Raw genomic sequence first — 22,828 nt, 5'->3', positions numbered from 1 at the left:
TTCTGATCACTTTTATTCACTTTCTTCATGTGTCTTTGTTGAGATGTTAATAATCTACAATAAAGGCCCAAACGACTCCCTCAGAGTGTTGATAATGCGCTATCCGACACCAACGTTTGGAGAAGGAGAGACGGCAGCAAGATAATTGCTCCGGAGTACAACGGAATTTGGCTTAAAATGAAAAGCAGCAGGGTGGCATGAAAACCCAGAAACCCCCTGGCTTGTGGGAATTACAGCCCCCTTAAATATCAGAAGCACATCTAATGTAATTATTTCGATTAGTCTGCATCAAAGCAATCAATATTAGAAAGTGAAATCTGTCTGAGAGAGCTGCCTCAACCTGACACAAGAATAATTCAGGGTTTCAGAGAGTGAACACATATATAGTCCCCTTTTACATGCTTGAAACTGCAAATGATTGACAAGACAGGCCAGCAAAGAGTAAAAACTTGCTCTGTGATTATCCACACCTACAATCTACATGTGTCTCTTTGAAATTAAGTTAAAAAAAAAAAACTCCCAATTTTTTTCACTTGTCCAAATGGTCATTTCGTTTATGAGAAGGAAGCACTCCAAATTGTTCAGTAGCAAAAAGCCTATAATTGCCTTATCAGCAAATGGGCCTTGAGTGTGTGCCATTCCCTGTCCAGATTCCTCCAGCAAAATGAATTAAATAAAATTTAGCGAGGCCTTTCAATGAATATGGAAAAACCCCGGTTTGAAACATTAGTTGAGATGAATGGAGAGAACGAGCGGAGAGGAGAGAGAGAGAGAGAGACAAACGGCCGCTCTTTATATATTAACTGGGTTAACAAATGAATGCAGTGTGCACATGTTCAGTGTTACAGTAAGCGTGGGACACTGATGAGTCTGGAGAGGCTCATCGTGTAGATCTTCACTCTAACCCAGAGACATAAAAAGACGCATGTGATTTTCTGTTAGATACCAGAACTCGAGAACTGCTCTCTTTATGTCCAGTATTCCTGATAATTACTCGGACAGTAGGACAATCTGCATATCTAAACATATTTCAATCAATCTATTTTGGTAAACATTATGATGTCACAGTGAGGTTGACCTTTTCCATATTCAGGCATTGTTTTTAATTGCATCACACGTTTGTCTTAAACCTCGACCAACAAAATCCAATCAGTTCATCATTGAGTCAAAGTGAAGTCAAATTTGAAATAACCTCTCTCTGTGCATTCAGGAGATACTGCGTTGTGGGACGGGCGGACAGACAGATGGACAGACGACCTGAGAACATTATGCCGGACACGGCTGCTGCTGCACGGCCCAGAGGCATAATCATGCATTTGCGATCAAAGCCAACTTTGCCTTTAGTCATTTTTACAGCGTTCTTTAAAGGAAAAACAGGATTAATTTAAGGCGCGCTCTTCTGATTTCAGTCTTTTGATTTCAGTTCTCAGCAACAGAGATCATAAAAGAGAAAGAGGCGGACAATCGAAGAACTTTATTACTGCGTGAACTTCTGACCGGTACCGCACAGTCGAAGACAGAACAATTTAAGAGAAATCAAATTGCTTTATGAAAGAGAGGTTTGTCTCACTCTGTCCAGCCTTTAAATCAAACCCATCATGAAAAAGGGGAAGCTGCATGCTTGTTTCATCAGTTGTTTTTTTTAAAAGGATATGATGGCTAAAAATAAAATTCTTGTTCATTCAGGGGTTTAGAAATGGGATTGTATGTTACATACGAAAATCTACTGAGTAGGAAATTCGTTTATTTCTGAATCGGAAAAAGGTGTCAGGGTAGTTCAGGTTTGATCCTGCTGGAACAGTACCACCACCAGAAAAGGTGAACTGATTACATCACTCTACATTACTCATACATGACTGAGAAGATGAGCATATTTGTCTTCTGTATTAAACTAGTGATCGGGAAAGATCTGTTCTTCTATAGCCGACAAAGTTTCATTTACACTATCTGGTCGTACATTTTGAACATTTCCTCCTAGTCCCTTAATTTGTTGGCCCCAAAAAACTGCAATATTTAATTTGGAGAAGAAATTAATTGGACTGAGGATTATAAGTTACTTACTGAAATAAATGACTAATTACTAACTAAGCTCGTGATGAAACAGGAAGGAAGTTCATTCTCTTCTTGAGCACTTGTCGGGACTTCAAAGTCTGTTGACTGAATGCCTTTTCCTTTTTCCCCTTTTTTTTTTAAGGGGCTCCGTTAGGAAAGCTGCCACCTGGCTTGGTATAGCGACTGCAGTCAAATCACATCAGCAGGGGGGTTTTGAGTACTTTGCAGCATCAAAAAACAAGCTGCATGGATTGGATTGTCATGGCAACTGGGCTGGGTTGGCGTTTGGAGTGGAAGGAAGAGATTGACGAAGAAGAGTAGAGAGAGAAAGTCAGTCTCTCTGTGTACCAGATGACTCGTAAAACTCCTCCCAAATATGATTTGTCAATATTGTAGAAGCATCAGTGCTTAAATGTCTGAGCTATAAATTCCACGCCGTAATTCATTAAGTGCAATTACAAAGAAAGTCGAGGACTGAGAGATTGAATTCATTCCTTCTGACCTGTGACAGTAGACACTTAATCTTTTACGCAGAGAAACCATTAACAGACCTCCACATGCCTCTGTGACAGAACTGTGACCTATGATTTCTGACCCACGGTGCAAATGTCAGGTCGTCCCATCGCAACACACCCACCACATCTACACTCTTTATTGACTGGTGACCATAACAATCAATGTTCAAGCATCATTTAATCAAGAACTGGAGAATTCTCCAGTGGGCCAAGAAAGATCATTCACAGATGGTGTTAACAATGGAAGAGAAACAAAATTATTACAACTTACTTCATGTGTTATTGTTTACACAAAACATATTCATACATATCATAGGAATATGATTGTTTATGTAGGGGGGGGGGGGTAAAAGGTCAAAGTTCAGCTTGTGACACTGCCAGACTTGTGTGGAGAGAAGGAAAATGTGAATGCAAATATCTAATTGACAGCTACAAGAACGGCCTGGCCTCTTCTGCCCATTTAAAATCTTTCCATGTCAGAATGGCAACAACACCAACCTGTGGAAAAAGCTGCTGCTGCTGCTGCTGCCTGGGGGCGTGTAAGCTACAGAGCCTCACTTCTGACATTTCACGGTAAAGGTTCAAATGTTCAAAGTTCACCTTTCGCTCAGTTGATTTACTGCGTTGTGATGGAATGACTCGCAGTTGCCTCGGAGGGTGGGGAGGATAATGGAACTCAGCGTATAGAAAATATGATTATATGACTTTGATTCCTCGCACACAGCGAGAAATCGGATAGACAATCTGGTGGGCGCAGGCAGAGATGAGCCGTTTATCAGCTTTTTACGGCACCTATTAATACTTAAGTGAAGCGGCCATCACTTCATTGAAAAAATAATTACTGGTGTGAAATAGTGGTGGCTACCTTTGCATTGCACACAAAAAAGCAATATATGAACCCGGGCAGGGTGTAATGAAGAAGTAATCAGGGCGTCCAAAGACTGTAATGACAGACAGGGAAAGACAGACAGAAGTGGAGACAGTGACAGAGACAGAAGTGGGAGAGAGAATGAAGCAGAGCTTTCAGCACACTGCAGCCTATTGAGTAGCAATAAAGTCAATTTACCGCCATCCCTGTAAACCATATATCTCAGTGCTCCACATTTTTTCCCCCACAATTTTCATTAAGCCCGTTTTTCCCTCTCAACTTTTTTACGCTTGAAATGAGAGACTTTTTTGACAATGCTCAGGTGAGTGGAACACGGCAACTTAAGATTCTTACAGTCTTCCTCATACTAGGTAAGTTTCTCTCTCTCTCTCTTCATTCACTCTTCAATTCCTGATCGTCTTTTTCTCCCCTTGTGACCGTGTGCACCACCGCCGTCACACTGCGCACTCAATGTCAAATTGTGTTTCTTTGTGAACGGAACCAGATGAAAGGATACACCACAATGGACATTGTTTCTTAATGAGTGGCCCAAAAAATAGGCCAGTATGGACGTTATAAATACCTGAACCCGTGAGGCAACGAGAAGCTTAATCCTCCTCTTCAGCTCTGCTGTCAGACGGAGCAGCTCAGATTAGGAAAAGTTAGCCGTTTATTGGCAGTAACTCATGACACTGTAAATGAGTCTACTGCAGTACACTATTTTGTTGTAAATTTCCCTTATATCATCTACCATTTTAGGTGTCTGATTTGGATTTTTTTTTAAACTTTTTGTTACTGTTTAAAATAAATTCACTGGAGTTCTTTACTGAATTATCAAGATTTTACAGCCTTTAATATTATTACTTTTTGTGCGGCAGCTATTGCAAAATCAGTTTGACCAATTAAGAGACTAGATTAGATATGACATCTACGAGTTGAATTCACAACCACTACAAATAAAAGATAGACTGTTATAAGGTCATTTCGATCCAGCTTCTGTCATTTTCAGTGAGCAGCAGTTGCCCCCTTGTCAAGCAACATTATTTGGCTACCATACCTGTTACACCATGGCCTCATGAATAAGTTTCATGTTCCAAAACAAATACAAAAAAAACATTCTGTCACAGAGCCATTGCATGTGTCCGACATTGTAAAATGGTCAGGCAAACATCTCCTGACAGCACGTCAGTCACATTATACAAGGATTTTCGTGAAAAAGATGGAAAGTTTGAAGCCCTGATGACTTCTGACAGGAAGTAAGGCAAACATACAGGGGAACAGGCAGCAGTGACAGTGACTTCTGACTGTGGCAAGAACACGACATGTTTACTCTTCATGGGAACTAATAACGGTGACAGAACAAAATGATGCCCCTGTTACCCTTTAAACATCAGTCTGAGCAACGTCAACTGCTTGTTGAAAGGTGATGATTGCTACACTGAAGGAGTAAGTATAGGTGAACTAAATAGACGAGATGTTTTATCATATAATGAACTGTAGTCCAAAACAGAATTATCGTATTGTTTTGCAGTGCATCCAGGGAAAATCAAAAAACATTTTGCCACTTTTTTTTAATGTTGCAACTTTGAGCTTGAAATCATAATTAACCCCATATTGATTAAATAACCGAACCTGAAATATCACATTAACATAAGCATTCAAAGCCTTTGCTACAACTCTTGAAATATAGCTTGAGTGCTTCACATTCCTCTTGATCATATTTTCTATTTCACTCCTTCATTGCTCTGATGCATATCAGAGGAAAACCGCAGGCCGTGAGCTCAGAGGAACTGCCTGCGGAGCTCAGCGACCAGGGTGCGTAGGGGCACAGATGTGGGGGAGGCTGCAAACATTTTCTGGTGCACTGAAGGTTCTCAAGCCATAATTGTTAAATGGAAGAAATTTGGACCAGGGACTTCTCTGGTTTGAGGAGAGGCTAAATGAAGCAAAGTACAGATATACCCTTAGTGAAAACCTGGTCCCAATGGAGTGGAAGGTTCCCCTTCCAACAGGACAATGGCCCTATAAGCTCACAGCCAAGGAAATGCAGGGACAACAAACGTCCTTGAGTTGCCCAACCAGAGCCCTGACTTGAACCCAACACAAACATCTCTGACCTGAGAGACCTGAAAGTGTAGTTTCACCAACAGTCACCATCCAACCTGACAGGTCGAGAGAATCGGCGGAGACGACTGGCAGACAGACCCCCAGCTGTTACTGACTGTGGGTTCTGTACGGTTACCCTGCAGTCGCTGCTGCAGCATCACCATCATTTACAAGCCACTTGATTGGTTGAGCTTATCACTTGAATCCAGGGTGTGTGAGCTCATCTCCTGAGCTGCCCATTCGGAGCTGCCGCAATCGCTGAAGTCACTTCCATTACCCTGGCAGACTCAGCATCAGATTCGTGCCGAACAGTGCTGGCAACAACAAGGCGCTCGAGCATCCAAAAGGCTCTGAATGGACACAAAAGCCGTCTTTCCGGATCTGCGGCTCCCGATTGTTGTTCGGGAGAGGAAATGAACAGAACCGTATATCACTCCTCCGCCTCCTCCTCTGTGTTACCTTGTGTGTGCGTGCGTGGAAGGTTTGAGTGTGTTTTTGTTTTTATGCTCAGACCAGCACAGAGCAGTCCTAATCAGAATTCAAAGAGGAAAACGGGGCTAACTCAAGTGCGAACAAAGCCCTCAGAAGTCACCAAGGAACTGCTAATCCAAAAGAGCTTGGCAACACTTTTCTTCTTTTAACACCTCTCTTTTCTTCTGCCTTTGACTTATAGCTCAAACGCCACCAACAAAGAGCTATTCACCCTCCAAAATCTAGTCCACATATGTAAGGGCCACAGCTTTTTTGTGTTTTTTGTGTTTTGTTTTTACATTCAAATTCTTCCCAGCCCAAGCAGACAGGGTACATTCTCTTGTTTTAAAGGTGCTCTTAGCAAAGATTTGCTCTCCCCAAATAACAATGGCCTAGTGTCGGACTTTAACTGTCATAATATTTAAATGCTTCATTGACGGTGTTTTCCCCTGCCCCTGAAAACCAATAAATAACCTCCATAAAGGCTCTGTAGCGACATCATAGGCAAATATCAATTACCCTGCCCTGACCTTTTGGTGAGAGCGTTAGCCGTTCGGTGTTCATTGCCTGATCCTCATCTGGGGAGCTGATATCCACTGCAGGTAACATAAGTGTCTGAATATCTTTTCTGAGCAATATTATACTGTATAAAAAGACTTTTTGGCCAAAAGCCGTGCTTTTTGAAGCTGTATTAATGTAATCATTAATATACATGCATTGCCACAAAAATTCCAAAACCCCTTGAAATAGGAAATCCAACATTCTTCATCAACATTAATTATAATTGATTATTCTCAGACAAGGACATTCAATCTTTGTGATAGTTTTGTGCGTCACAGCTCTCGTCTCACATTACCGGCACTGGCACTGGAGCGGTAACAAGGGACGTGTGAGGCTTACGAGATAGAACAATGACTGCGAGATTTCTTAAAAAGTCAAGGCAGTATATCAATGAAATATAGTTTTGTTAAATTTCTTTAAAAAAAAAATCTTCAAAGTTAAAGTCTCTAGGCCCTTCATTATGGCCAACTTGCAGGTGAGTCACTTTTGACAAAGATATAGTAATATTACGTTGAATTCACTAAAAGCCAATCAAAATGGCACATATATACAACGCGTGCATGGTAAGCATCGCCCAACAGATTCTTTTCCTTTTCCTTGTTTCTCCATTTCTCTCTCAGTTGTTCTGTCTGTCTCCCTCCATCTCTTTCAGGTACAGATACAGATGAAATAGGGGCCCTGCGTAATAAATTCACAGGTAACAATTCACTTTTAGTAGACTTTTAGTTTGGCTGCAGATTTATGCTTTGTCTCTCGCTCACACTATATAGTGCCTACGGAGGTAGAGACGGTGGTGGAACAGCAGCCGGTAATCACAGAAAATTGCTGTGTTTGGGGAAACAGATGCATGAAATCCACAATAACAGAGCACATAGAAGAAGGTGAGTGTTTGTGTTTGTGCATCAGGTGTGTATTCCATTTAACATTAACCTAAAACAGCCTAACACATGCACCGGATTAGGTCAATTCACAAATGCCCCACATGCACACACACACACCAGCTGCCAACAGTACGAGTCTGGTTTTGCCTGGGGTGAAGTGTACTTTCACCAGGCCATATGCAGTCTGCGTGTGCTGTGACAGTCCTGAAATTGTCACTCTGCTGAAACATAAATCATAAAGCATTTAGCCTTCTGTTATAGCCACAGCCTCAGGAAGAACAAACAAATGATGGACAAACAAATGAACGCACACACATGGAAACAATGATATCAGTTTCAAAGTGGCAACAATCTCCAGAACATGAGCGGGGGCCCGAAAGAGAATGTGACATTTCCAAGGTGTGTGCTGTCGCATGGCAACCATGGCAACTAAATCGAAAGGCTGTTCATTTGAGTGAGTCAGTCCACCTTTTAGCGTTTCATAGCTCCTCCCCCTTGAAAGCAGGCTCGAGCAACAGGAGGAAATTATTTTTAACCTACTAAACAAGGCACCTGTTACTGTTTAGCGTGCGTGTGTGGGACACGTGTGATTGCGTGTGGGTGTGTTGAGTTGGGTGCTGGTACAAATGTTGTTGCTTTGCAAGTTTGTTACTTGAAGCATTACATATAAATATGTATGTAAATGTGGATATATAATCATTTAAGGGTCTTAATACCTCAGGCTAATCCCTGGTTCAACTATGTACTGTAACTGCGATATGTAAATAGTCAGCAATGTTGACTTCTTTACATATCCCAGTTTCATATTCCAAATACTGTTTATGGAAATGGTGACTTAGTGACTTAAGTCACGACAATTACGGATCATATCAAGTAAATCACAGGCATACTGGTGATGATGATTTTTTTTAAGGTTACTTCTTCCTCATTTCACAAATTCGTTGCGAGTATGAGTGTAGCATTTAAAATAGAATTTTTGCAGCTTTACGAAAATAACATTTTGTACATTTCAGAGTCTCTGATGCAACTGTTGCCCCAAAAGGGAGTGGGGGTGTTATCTCCAAACTCTGATCAAGGACCCTAAAAATCTACTCAAGTTCCTCGTTCTTAAATGCAATGTATTTTCTTCGTTTTTAAATGCAATGTATTTTTAAGGGAAGGCACCTCACAGGATGCTTTACAAACCTAAAGGGTTGTTATGTAATAGCTATTGGAAATGTTCCAACTTTTGAATAGTAATCAATATTTGCTGATTCACAATGATGACACCTATACTGAGATTCTGTGATGCTGTTGTTAATTAATTCCAAATATGAGATGGGAATAAGTCAACATAAGGTCACTGTGTGGTATTTATATTGTTATTGATGGTGTCATGGTCATCTTCTTTATCCACACTGTCGTCAAAACTTCTGTCCATCTGTGAAAGTGTCTGTACATTGTGCCTTCGTGCATGGGAGTGTGTGTGTGTGTGTGTGTGTGTGTGTGTGTGTGTGTGTGTGTGTGTGTGTGTGTATGTGTATTGAAAGCAGTTGGTCTTTGAAGGTGAAAGAGAGAGAATGCAGAAACATTAAAAGCCAGCCAAATGGACTCTGAACCAAACACATACAAACATGGGAGAGTTATTACTGCGGGAGTTTACATAGCAGGTCCCCTGTTTAAAAATACTGCGGTGTTCAGAAATGGAGGAAGAGCTCCAGAATCCTCACAGTTTGCACCTGTTTCTCTCCGCAGAGGGACATGAGAGATTGTGTAATACATCTAAACTACATCAGACTTTATTAACTTATATTAATGACTCATTCAACTTCTAATCTCCAACAAGACTAACATTGTTCAAGCTCCTCTTTTGGCAGGCGTCCACCAGTGGAAGTGAGGGAAGCGAAAAATCAAATTAAGCTTGTCTCTGGATTCAGGATGTCTTCACTCCTGACAGGCAATCAAGAACCAATAGAAGAGTTGTGCTATAGTTCCGACAAGTCATCCACAGAATACTACCCGTTGGAAGCTGAGGCCATGTTGTCAGCACAACTTACTGTGACTTCAGCAATAGTGTCAAAATGAAACTACGGGAATCCTTAATTCTTGAGTCATCAAGCGAGCCAAAAGGGGAACAGCACAGCTAAAAAGATGTGACTCAGGTTGTTGATACGGCTGTATCACAGTCTTACAGAAGAAAGAAAAACCTTGGGAATAACAGCACAGTCCTTTTATCACCTTTCCCCTATAGGTCTCGATGTCTTTGTTTCCATTAACATTAGAAGAAGAAGTGACAGGTTTTGTTTCTTCTTCTTCAAGATTTTCGGTGCTTAGAAAAACAACGTTTATGTTTACGGTTCAAAACCTCTACTTCTACCCTACCATTTATTAAAGCCTATAACCCACCTCCTTATGACACTAGTTTATTTGCTCCAAACCAGCTGATAGAAACCCGACGTACGCTCCACAATTGCTTGAAAATTATATGGAAACATGGCTGATGTCTCCCACACACGTCAACATAGCCATTGCCTTGCCAGTCACATGTCTCTTATGTGACGTAAACAAGTTCCAAGTGCCAAAGTTTGTTTTTTTGAGACCTACACCTTTAATCACTTCATCAACGTCGTCGAAGGAATTAGATACAGCAAATTTTACTGCCGGCTACGCAACACTGACAGACAGCTAATGTGTTAGACATCCCCAATTGTATATTGATTCTACAGGGTAATATTCATGCTCACAAAGCTCAGATTAAAAAAATCAACCTGTTACTACACTGACTGTGTCAAGGGATCATTGATTCCATGTTTGTTTTCATACGGTTTCACACAAAGTAAACTAATTACTGCTGAGGTGCACAGCCAGAAAAAACACCCTTCCCTCTGGCTGGTGCAATGTAACTGGATTCTACTGGACTGATTTGAAAGAATACGTGTTGTCACACGTCAATTCACAAGTCGATTCGCTGCATGCTTTTTATGACATAATTTTATTCACTGGGCTTCGGCAGGATTTCAAGTCACAAGTCATTGGTATTGAAGCCAAAGTTGAGCAGCAGGGCTATTTGGATTTTGTCAAATCCAAAGTGATCAGATTGAGTCAGATTCAAAGTGGTGTTTCACACAGAGTTTATCCAGCATTTATACTTCATAATAACGTTTAATAATGGCTAAAAGTGTTGGTTTTTTTACATCAAAGGGAAAACATTGAAGTGAAAGGCCTCCAGGAAATAGTAAAACTGAAAATGGAGTAAACAGTAAAAGACTGTATCCTCCAGTGACAAAGTGTGTTTGAAAGGGAGCACAGTGGGCACACTGAATACAGTTCTGCTGTGCTTCTGAAGAATCTGAGGAATGCTTTTACTCTGCAGGCCATCAGGCAGAGTCTCTGACAAACACGCACATAAGAACTGGACAGAGCATCGTAGCTTGTTTAAATTGGTCTGTGGAACAGATGTGCAGCAACGACATGAATATGCGCGAGCAAAAACACAAGAGAAGACATCTTTATAAACATATACACTTTTCTGTTGATTGTGGCACTGACGAATACGGTGGGTGCCCTTTCTCTATGCCCTAATAGAGTTCTGTCCGGACTGTGCTAGGTATTAATTTGAGTTATTGTGTGTGCTGCAGCACTGCTCTGAATGCTGAGAGACAGAACAGACACCCACACACGTCAACACACTCACAGACAGAAAAAAGCCTCATCATTCAAAATCCTAGCAATATGATGACCTAATGCCAAAGTGCCGCTCTCAATTCTCTTCGTGGAGAATCACGCTCAGCGCTTGTTGCCTCAGACCAAGACATACACTTTTCCACATGCACAAGCAAGCCAGACATCAGAAGTGGTCCCTTGGATTGTTTTTTCAATTTGTTTTTCAAAAACAAGTCTTTCTTCATTGATTGTAAATCAGAGCTGTATATATGCCCTGATATATTAATTTAAAGTAGTAGTAAAAGTTGCAAATGTAATAAGTTATATTTTCTTTTACCGCATGGGCACAGCGATGCACTCATAAATGATGTGTGCATGTTACGCCAAGATGTGTGCACGTTTGTGTACAGAGGTGTGTGTACAGAGATAAAGTCTCGGTCAGCACTCCAGTGAAATACCCTCATCTAAGCAAACATAAAATCAATGTTGGCTATTAATTAGTCTACCACTGACTGCCGGTGCTGATACAGTTATATACACAAATAGAACAGGAACAGATTACGCCCATCAAGCTGTTTGGAGTCGGGATTGGTTTTTGAAGAACAGAGGCGCTGGATAGGCAGAGATGTACTCAAGCTGCAGATATTTAAAAAGAAAAAACGCGGAGAAGAACTTGACCAAACTGAAATAGTGTACACACTTTTAAAGTTAAACTAAGAAGAAGTGCTTGATTTCTGAGTCTGATGGTATCTAGTAACTTAGATTTCACATCCTTGTTCCTGGTTATTATGAAAGCCATAACTGGAGCAAAGAAGAAAGCACAATGCACAATGGAATATTGGTTTCAAGTTAAGTGCTGCAGGTGTAGCAGTTCAGTTTCTTCTTTTACAGCAGTGGCTTTATTCAGAACGGGTGGGAAGAACTGTGCTCGTGATAATTACAACTGGAACAAGGCCACCACAGAACTCTACAGGTGTTACCATGGTAATTAGTAATAGATCAGATGACAGCAGTACACGATAAACACGCATAGTGTTGAGCAACTGTCTGAGAAACATGTATACAAATGATAACGTTGCTATGGTAATTAACAGCTTTCACTGTAACTCTCACAATTCAATTCACTACAAAACGATAACTGCGAACACTGATTCTCGTGAAACAAAATGGAGAGGGTTCGTTTTCACATCGGTAATAGATGGCAACAAAAGAGAGGGTACTTTGTTTCCTTTGTACTTTCCCCTTGTGAATCATCAGGGTTATCAAGTTGGATGTGACACTGAAGCTCCGTGCACTTAAATGTATCTCCTTCTCTACTCACTTGAAACATTCAGACCGGGGGGGGGGACATTCAGGCTTCCCCATTGATTTCAGAAAGACGACTGTTGGTGCATCAGGGGCCACAGAGGGCTCAGGGATGAATATGTTGGGAGAACAGCAAAAAAAATCTGGCTTTTCTTTTTCTTCTGTGTTGGCCAATCACATATGAGCAAGCACAGAATTCCGGTTGAATACCTTACTGTTACCTTATGTACTGTTTATCTCATTGCAATGTGCTGATTTGATGTTTATATAAACAGAAGACAACATAAGAATAATTAGCTTTAAATTTGGGCTCCTTGTTTGAATTTTATCATCTATGTCTGTCCATACTAAAGCAGCTGTTCACCTGCGTCCTACAAATTAAAAGCTAAGTCAAAAAATGGGGTTTCAAGTGACCTTTACAAGGAGAAGCTTCAGGATTTGGCGTTGGTGTGGTGTCTCACCTTGTTCTGGTCAGTCCAATACAGGAAGTAACCTTTGGGGTCAACTGTTAGAGTCACCGGGGTCACAGCCGTAGAATCCTGGGGGAAGACAAAGACAAAGACATCTGGAGTCAATGTGTGTCCCTGTCAGCGTTTTTTCATGATGTGCGTGATGTTGTGTGTATGGCAGAAAATTAAAACATTTCTTAGAATCAAAGCATAGTTTTTGTATAACAACATCGCATTCCAGAATCTTCAGTGACATCGGAGGTGCTGTTTATGCTGTGAGCATGCACACAATCCTTTCCTTCTAGGGCACTTTCCCCCACTATGGCCAGGCATCACCACAAATGACCATGTAGTCTGGCGTGTGAATGCGCGTGCTCGGTGTGTGCGCGCACGCGTTTGTGTCGACTGCAAACATGAACTGCTGGTTGTTTCACAGCTGATGTTTCAATCATTCACGTCTTGTAACAGACAAATGCTTTCCCACAGCTCCCACGTTCGGACAGCTCCGAGCCGCACACACACACACACACACACACATGCACGCATGCACAGCTTGACCCTGAGGCATTACATGGCAATGCCAGATATTATTGGACGCTTCTATAAAAAGAAAGCGGCTTTGCTTATTTTTTCTCTCCCTTTCTCTGTGTCCACAGTGGCTGTGGCTCAGCTGAACAGTAGCATATTGTCCTCCTCATTCAGCCATGGCAGTGAGATCAAAGTGATGAAAAGTGCATTTGCTGTACAGAGCAAGAACATCTTCAAAGTGTCCTCACAAGGCTCCTAATGATGTCCCTTTCACAGCGGTTAGAGACAGAGCTAATGGTCTGCATCTGCAACATGCCTGTCATATTTGGGTGCGACCCAATGCTTCTTGCTGTGTAGGGTATCATGAAAGGGTCTGAGCTGGGAGCTGGCAGACAGCAGAGCAGTCTGTGCGGAGGTGTAGAGAGCCATTACTACTCTGAAATCATTTTACACTGTCTGAATAAGACAAGCGCAGCTTATGGAGCCTGACACACCTGCTCCGCGACGGGGCCCTTTATGAAGCCGTGGAGGAATTGGAAAGACGGAGAGAAAGAAAAAAGGATTAAAAGGGACGTGGGAGGAAAGTAAACCAAACGACTCGTTCGATGCTGGAGATGCCAAGCTGCCGCATCAGAAGCATTTGCCATTGTGACGTTCACTATGGCAACTCGCCATTCCCATGAAATCTGTCAGAGACTCAAGAGGAATCATTTTTTTGTTCTGTTCTCGTGTCTGCACAATCTTTGCAGACTTGGATGAATGACAAAAGAAGCGGCTCAAACTACTGATCACACACACACACACACACACAAACAATCACACAGTACTTACAGCCTGAGGGCAGGAAAAAAGCCTCATGTTCACAGTTCTTATATACAGTTCAAAAGAACTGCAAGCCCATTTCGCGGATCTCTCCTCAAGTTAGAGTCCACAGCCCAATTCCCTTATTTTAGTTTTTACAGATTAATATATCGTGTGTGTTGGTCACTTCTAGACAACGGAAAAATGAATCGCATTGATAACTTCCCAGCGCAAAGTGTATGTTCCCAATTAAGTCAAGCGTTCACTAGGTGGACAAGACGTGGTGATTGATGGATTATCTGTGATGTCAGAGGGAAGGTGAGAAGGCTTGAGAGCATCGGGAATCTGCCCAATGATGCGAGAGCAGTTATTTTCACCTGCTTCTTAACTCTCCATGGCCACCACTCCAGTCACATTAAGACATTATGGACTCAAAGCTCTCCTCAGGGGTCTGCATTTACAAAAAAACATAACTACCTATGACACTGTGGATAAGACATCAGAATGATTTGCTGGGATTACTCCCTCTGGGGAGGTAATGCCCGTGCTCTTTATTGTCCTTCGAATACTTCTGAGTATATGTCGTTAACGGGAAGACATTACGCGGTGATGGTCTGCCCATTGCTAAATTTAGATGGAATGCGTGACTGACTTTGTGAAAACGCAATCACGCAACCAATCCTGGGCAGAGGAGAGTCTGTACCATTATCCATCGCCTGAGGGGGAATGTTCGAGAGGAGATTTTTTTGAACTTAGCACATTTTTGTTCCGTATGCTAATGACACATTGTATAACTTTGAAGGGATTTTAGGCTCCCCTGTGGTGCCCGATAATATCTTATTCATCACACATCAGACCAAAAGGGCCTGATACAAGCGCAAGATCAGAAAGGTCTGTTCAAGCTGACTCAGCATCGTCTTTCCCAAATTTCCGATCCTGTTCGTCTCCGTCGGTGATCTTTAACACTAAAGGTCTCAGTGCATGGATGTCTGCCTACCCCCCCAGTTGTCAGCAACAGAGGTATAGAGTATGTATGTGCATGTCTGTGTGAGGTAGGTCGGGGAGGTCTGGGACTGTAATGCTTTCGCAAACATTTCAAGAGGTTTTCTGATTGCTCTTCTATTCTCGTCCAACAGTCAACAACCGAGCACTGTGTGCTGAAGTCTTCACTCAGCTCCTGAAAACCCCGAGGATGTTGCTCATGCAGTACGGTATGTCAACCTTACTCAGTAAACAAAACCGTACTCCACTGAATATTCAGCAGTGACAATATGTGTAGTTTTCACTAAGACAAAACAAAAAAAGATTCCACCTCATGTTTGTTATGCCTCCACCATCCACTCTGGTTGCAGGAAATATGGTCACAATCTCCCCCTCTGTTCTGGAGTTATGGCGTTGAATAATGGCCAGGAAAGTGGTTTTGGAGAATATTAAGATGTCACGATGACTTTAAACTTTTATATTGTGGATATACATTTGTCATCAGCTTATCCTATTTGAGATTAATGTGTTTAATTGGGTCATGATTTGCATATGAATTCTTAAGTTATGGTGAAAAAATTTTTGGAGAGGTCTGAAGACCTTGACCTTCGACCTTGGATTACCAAAATAGAATTGGTTCTTCCTCGAGTCCAAGTGAACACTTTGTGCCACAGCTGAAAAATTGCCCTCGAGGCATTCCTGAGATACCCTGTTCACAAGAATGGGACGGACAGATGGCCGAACAACTCAAATACACAATGCCTCCGGTCACGGCTGCTGCTGGAAAATAAAAACACCCTCTGGGGTAAAATAAAAAAATAAAAAACGCAGACACATTCAAATATTGGTAGTGTCTGTTGCTTGTCCAATTTCTTGTTGAGAGCGGTTAGAGAGGACCCCAACACATTACTGACAATTTATTATAGCCGTTTCTCCCTTTGTCTGTCTCTGTATACCTCTGTGATTCTTTCCATGAAATGACACGGAGAGGAGAGAGGAAGGAAGGAGTGTGTGGGAAATGAAACAGAGAAAGTATCTGTGCCGGTCTGTGTTTGAGGGTGTGTGTTTTCGCAGGAAAGGCCTGGTGGGCAGTTGGTTCTAGAGATATGGCCAGCATGTAAAAACTGCAGTACACAAACACGGCTGTTAGGGGAAACAGACACACACACCGAGCACCCCCCCTTTCTCACAACATGACAATCACAGAGCTGAAGGGGTGAGCGCTCATAAGTAATTACAAGTTAAGGAAATACTTCAGTCCCCTCGTTTAAGCTCAACATTGATGATTGACAGAGTGGTCGGTTTGCGAGTGTGCATAAATTCCTTTCTGCCATCTGCACTGACCACATTCACACATCTGTAACACTGCTCCTCATGCCATCTGTGCTGTGCTTGAACAACCTGAGCTCAGTGAATATTAATGTTTCGCTCATGTGCTTGTTCGATATCTCAGAATGCCACTTATATAAGCAGCGCAGTTTATTACCAAAGCCTGACTTCCCGCTGTGAACAACGTGTTTGATTCACATACAATTTGATCATTAATAAACACTCCTCTGATTCTCCGGTTCCCATGGGTCAATCAAACAAACAGACACACTCACAGGTGGGCAAAAAACGTCTGCGTTTTCAGTGCAGAAAAAAGCCTTTTTTGCAGATGAAAGTATTCTTGAGCGTGCTCATGTTCAAAACGCTCACACTGTAAATGCAGTAGAAACAAGAGGAATGCAAGCAGTTATTCAAATGAGATGGAATGGCAAGATGTCAAAAGATATGTGACAGAGAGTCCCTCCAGGAATATAGGGAGCTGACAGAACATGAGATAAAGACGATCACTAAACACAATCCAGGTCAATCCATTTAAACTTCATTTTCAGGGCAACCGCTGTTTACATTCAGTACTGGATTATTACAGGGATGTGTTGATATGTGGTTGGGGGGAAGAAGGTGCAGTGCAGCCATGGCTGCCTGTTAGAGGGCTACTACTATTATGTGTTCGCCGGCCACCATACAGCAGAGTGCAATCAATTTTAATCAAGGTCATTTCACCACAGCGAGGCTGCCACAGTGGTACACGGAAGAATGAGAACAGGAGGAAGAGAAAGACGAGCCTGGTGGCAACAGTGTGCGAGCCGCGTGTTCAGACAGGATACACTAATTAATTGCTGTTAATTGATCAAATGTTTTTAGCGGGGGGGGGGCTGCGTTCATTTGATTCAACGAGCACATTCTCCCACTGTAACACGCGCGCGCGCGCATTCACTCACTCACGCGCAACATACATGTATGAATGAGCATGTAGACTATTGTACATTGGTAGATGTGAACCACGCACACTATGGTTGTTGCCAGCGGCAGGCAACCCCCCCGTGTCAGTCAACTACATACTGTTGCACGAGCAGCGTATACATTTGATAATACATTCCAGTGGAAGTCCGTGCATGCAAATGACACGCGAAGAAACGACCGTGCAGAGTCCCTCGCCATTACTTACATCGTCCCATTTCATAAATTTGTTGCCCTTTCCCAGGCTCTCGGGCACGGACACCGGCTTGAGCTGCAGCGCGTGAACTCCAGGCTGTGCCCCTGCCATTGGCGCATCTGTTCTTCTCGACGCACGGCAGCGGTGGGAATGAGTCACTTCACTCTCCCCTACTCGTATTTATCCTCCTCTCCTCTCCCGGTTTTTTGTTGTTTCTTGGTGATCTGTTTGAAAAGCCGGCTGACGGGAGCCCACTACTGCTGCCAGTCTGTCATGCCCGCACTGTCGGCGGCGGTGGCGCGTCTCGGCTTTGGAGAGCAGCGGGAGGCGGACGCAGGCGCAGCAGACCGGGGCCACTGACTGACTGACCGACTGAACGTCTGAGCGACATGCAGCCAAAAGGACAAGCCGCGGCGAGAGAGGGAGGGAGGGAGGGAGAGGGGGGGGGGGGGGTCTGAATGAGTAGCTCGTCTTGGTTTAAATTGTCCAAGTCGATGGAGGGAGAGGATCGATGCTTGAAGTGATCTAGCGCCTCCGTGCGTCCCAGGCTGTATGATGGCCCCGAGCTTTGAACAGATGAGACGCCAGGTCTACTGCATGTGCAACAGACTGTTCTGTGAAAAAGATACTGCAAGCTAATATTTCCTTTCTTAGGTAGTTTCTTAGGGTATCAAAAACGACCATGTTATTCTCGAACATTTTTGGTCCAGGCTGGGATGAGCCTCCTATAGGAATATCTCATCATTAATGTCTGTGGAGATTCTCATTCATCCAGGTCATAGTCATCCAAGGGCGTTGAATCAAGAGCAACTGCACTTTTCAGATTCACATCCTGGATCTTCGCTCACAGAGCTCCAGTTGGGTATGCAAGAACTGTGAGAACCTCCTCAAGGTGCCTGTGCTCCTGTCATTCAAACAGCCTGGAGATCTAATGAGTACTGACCCCGCCAAGATGAAATACCTGGGTTTCAGAACTGAAGAAGCCTCTTGGATGAGAGGTTAAACGTCTTCAAGGATCTACCATCATGTTCTGTTGCTCCTGATTCAGAGCTCATCATTATTAATCCCTTTGGTGCATTGGAGCATCTGATTTTTCTTTAGAGAGTTACAGACAGAAAGAAGTGTGTTTTGATGACAGTTCTCACTCAACCCAGAAGCACTCCACTACCATTGAGAACACTAAGGGACTGGGGACTGATGATGATATCCTTCTCAGAGTTGATGCTCTGAGATAGACTCCAAACCAAGTGTGGACACAGGATGGAAATGCTGCTATTGATATATGATCGGCAGCGGCCTGGTAACTGGTGTTTTCTTTAATTTAAGAAATCAGTCCACACTCATCTAGCTGGAATACACACTGATTTCTGTCTCAGTGCCCATACACGACTGTGGGCTTTTTTACTTCTTCATGACTGAACTTCTATGAATTTTTAAGTTCTATGAGTCAAGAATGCGTCACTGCCTTAAGGACTTTTGGTAGTTGAACTTCCTTCTTAAATAAAACAAAGAACCCCTCTGGGCTTTGTACCACCCACACTGTTTATTTTCAGCCATATCCAAAAAGGGACTGCAGACTATTCAAGCACCCTCTGCGTGTCTCTGTGCTTAGTGACTGGCCGGTGCTGACAGTCAGACATGTCAGAGTAGTCAAACCTGTCAAATTCTGACTGGCACTTCTCATGTCAGTCGCAACAGGAGTCTGTTTCAGTTTGCCTCCTGTCATTAATGATTGATTAACAGTGACAGTTTGGGGACCAGGCCCCAAATAGTGTCTCAGTGACTGGAGCTTAGTGAGAGAGGGATTTAAGTGTGTGGGTGTGTGTGTGTGTGTGAGTGTGTGTGTGTGAGAGAGAGAGAGAAAGAGAGAAAGAGAGAGAGAGCAAAAGAAAGAGAAACAGAGAGAGGGAAAGAAAAACGGCACAGGATTAAGAAAATCCTATTCAAAGACATTTTCTGATGAGTCATAATTCCAGAGTAGAAACAGGTAATTCAGCAAGAACCACAAATGTACAGGAAATGGTTGTGTAGGGACACAAACTGTGCGTCAGTGTTATCCTCCATGCCTCAGACTTTGATATCCAAAGCACTCAAAGGCAAAGGCCCACAGTAAGGAGACATAATTGGATTGTCAGTATATAAAAGCACTCAAGACTACACATTTCCCATTACCTACATGCCAAGAGAGACTGAGCTTTAAAAAAAGAAGTTATCTGAATTGTCAATAGCGTTTCTCTTTTTCCTTTTTTTTTCTCTAATTGCCGCACAGATTACTTAGAGTGTGGGTTGCATTTCAGTAGTTCAGCCCTGTGTGTGGATGGCAACATCTTCCTAGTTTCCTCAAGGCTGTTTTGGTCTTCAAAACATTTATTGGTCGAACAAGGACCCACTGACTTCATCTAAAGGAGGAGGGTTTGTGAATGTGACAGACCGATTTCTTGGTCCGTCCGCTTAGTGCTATACTGCGGGCTTTTACCCCAGATCTCTGCAACTCGTTCCTCCGGTTTTTCACAGAAAAAATCAACTTAATTAATCAATCATTATCCCCTATATCCCTCCCCCCTGCATCTACTCCAGCACATACCATGGTCCCTCTCCTCCCCATCTCCCCTCTACCTCACTAACAGATCACATTTCATCACTCTCCACAATCACACCTCTGCTACATCCACAGTCACACAAGGCGTTCCCCAAGACTCCGTACTCGGCCCCCTCCTCTTCATCACCTACATCTTCCCCCTGTCACATACTCCGCCACTTCCACTGCTATGCCGACGACACCAAAATCCTCCCACAACCCCCGCCCTCTCCCACATCGACTCCTGCCTGTCAGCAATTAAGACCTGGATGCAACACAACTTCCTGAAGCCCTCCACCATCTTGCTCCCCAACACCTCACTGATCTCCTCTCCCCCTACCAACCCACACGGTCCCTCAGATCCACCTCTGCCGGTCTCCTCTCCATCCCCAAAACCAACCTCCGCAGCTTTGGGGATAGAGCTTTCTCCAGGGCTGCTCCAAGGCTGTGGAACTCCCTCCCCCAAGAGATCCGTGACTCCAACTCCCTCACAACCTTTTCATTCACATCTTAAAACCCACCTCTTCTCCTCTGCATACCCCTAGCCCCCCCATTACACTCTTCTTTTCTGTTTGTTTTTTCTTGTTTTGAACAATCGCTTTGGGTACTTGAAAAGCACCTTATAAATTCAATATATTATTATTATTATCATTATTATTACTGTGGATGAGAGTCGATTCAATGTTGGGAATCTCTAGTAGACGGTTACTAGATATGTCAATCAAGGTAATCAAGGCAAACATGTAAAGGAGAATTGTTTTCAGAAAGGCGGGACATATTAATATGGACTTGTAGTTTGTGCTCTTGAAAGGCTTTCTTAATTTAATCTTTAGTAGCTGCAAATGGCATAAGTCAGATATCATTGATATCTAAATTATTGCCTGAACTCAGGGTTTGTTTCATGTTCCTAATTAATGTTCAAGGTTGATAATTCAAGAGCACTGGTTAGTAAACCACTAGGATTTTATACATGTTTTTTGTATTCAAAAACCTGGGGCTCTGTAGCATTCAATATTCATTGAGGTCAATGGTGCTGTTATCTCCATAACCTGAATAACCATCATACGGCACTGACCTATATGTCACTTCCTGACCTGCCGTATACCCCCTATGCCCCTCGTCAGGCCCTTATACAGTATCCTGGCGTTGTTGTGGAAGTGAGGTTTGTATTCTGCCTCATATGCGGCCACAAGAGAGGAGGAGCAGTGGTTCTACATGCACATGATGAGGAACAGATGTTCACAAATGACTGCCTGCCGGTGCCTTCATTATCAATATTAACACCAGACCTCTCCAGAGCAACATATTCAGCATACTATTAACTCTGCTGAATTATGGGATAAAGCCGTGCATATCAAACCTGCATGCCACTCTGCGCTCCTCATCTTCAGGCACCAGCTGTTGCTTGAATCATTGAGCTTTTGGTGCTTAGACTAGCTTGATGTTTAAATGGTATTATCGCGTAATACCATTATTAATCACCTTGTCAAACGCAAATAAACTAGCACTCCATTAGCGGCTCAAATGGGGCTAATTGTCTGTTTTGCCAATGAGGCCACAGATGGCAAAAATCACCTGAGAGGATTTTTTTATTTTTGAATTATCCTTGTTTGGATCAGTTATCTGGTCTTTCAGATGTGACAGGGCAAGAGTGTTAAGGAATGCAGTATATGAAGCGTCTGGGAATGGCAATGGGTCTGTAAAAGCTGATGCCCGCATTGTCCCCACTATGAACCCAAACAGCATCATGCAGTATTAAGGCAGTACATTAGCAGCATCTTCTGGATCCTTCTTGCTAGTGCACTTACTACTATTGCTTTTCACACTAGACTGCGACACTTATGAATAAATTAGTTTAAAACTGGAAAATTATTACAGGATTTCCCCTCTTACCAATATATCTGAAGCACTTTGTACAATGTGCATCGGGTGTGAACAGGCTTCGACAAGGTTTCAACAAAATATAGCTACTTTATAAAACAGTATGACTGAAGTTGTATTTCGTAACTTATTAAGATGAGGATCTTTCAACTGTATTTCAGTTACTGTAAGAGACACTTAACTGAAACCATATGGGTAAAACATTAGTATTATGTATATATGTAATCAAATATCATTATATTCCACATTTGATGAAAAATGAACAGAGAATGACTTGAAAACATTAAAATAATCAGACAGGAATGTCTGTTTTTGGCCACTCAATTAGAGTAAACAAAATAACAGTCAAATCAAGAAAACTTTATGAAGATCATACTCTAATGTTACCTTGAAAACATTGTCCTCATAATTTACAATAGTGTCATACCCCTTCCCCATACATATTAAAGGAATAGCAGATGCCTTATGTAATTTATTTAATAGGCTAATTTGTTTATTTATGCATTGGAGCGAAACACTAGAAGGCACGCAAGCCTACTCAACAATATATACTAAGACAAGACAGTCAAATGGTAATAATTTGACTGAAATTGAAAATACTTAAATCTTTCTTTGTACTTTCCCGGTGTGGTTTGACGGATCCAACACTATCATGGCCCACTGCGTTTTCTCCTCTGACACATAAATGCACAGGACGTGTCTACAGCCTCTGGTGCACACTGACATC

The 22,828-nt window shown here is 42.5% G+C and overlaps 1 protein-coding gene across 6 annotated transcripts in view; it reads right to left on the bottom strand.

The window, feature by feature from the left end:
* LOC118290181 (1-phosphatidylinositol 4,5-bisphosphate phosphodiesterase beta-1) overlaps window positions 1-22,828 on the bottom strand; it is a 150,840-nt gene that overhangs the window by 78,592 nt on the left and 49,420 nt on the right. For 2 of the 6 annotated variants that reach the window (XR_004786359.2, XM_035617641.2), the window contains exons 1-2: window positions 17,655-18,039; window positions 12,863-12,940 (exon numbers count right to left, since the gene is read on the bottom strand). Coding sequence is in view for 3 of the 6 variants with exons in the window: in XM_035617641.2 (XP_035473534.1) it covers window positions 12,863-12,940; window positions 17,655-17,753 (177 nt within the window). In the remaining 3 variants the exon portion in view is untranslated. Of the gene's footprint in view, window positions 1-12,862; window positions 12,941-17,654; window positions 18,040-22,828 lie in introns of those variants that run through there. The other 4 variants (XM_035617643.2, XM_035617642.2, XM_035617638.2 and 1 more) reach the window with 3 other exon arrangements.

This window comes from Scophthalmus maximus, chromosome 18, assembly GCF_022379125.1.
Source record: "Scophthalmus maximus strain ysfricsl-2021 chromosome 18, ASM2237912v1, whole genome shotgun sequence".
Lineage (NCBI taxonomy): Eukaryota > Metazoa > Chordata > Actinopteri > Pleuronectiformes > Scophthalmidae > Scophthalmus > Scophthalmus maximus.
Note: the sequence above shows the minus strand (reverse complement) of the source record. Positions and strands in the feature narration are given on the sequence as shown.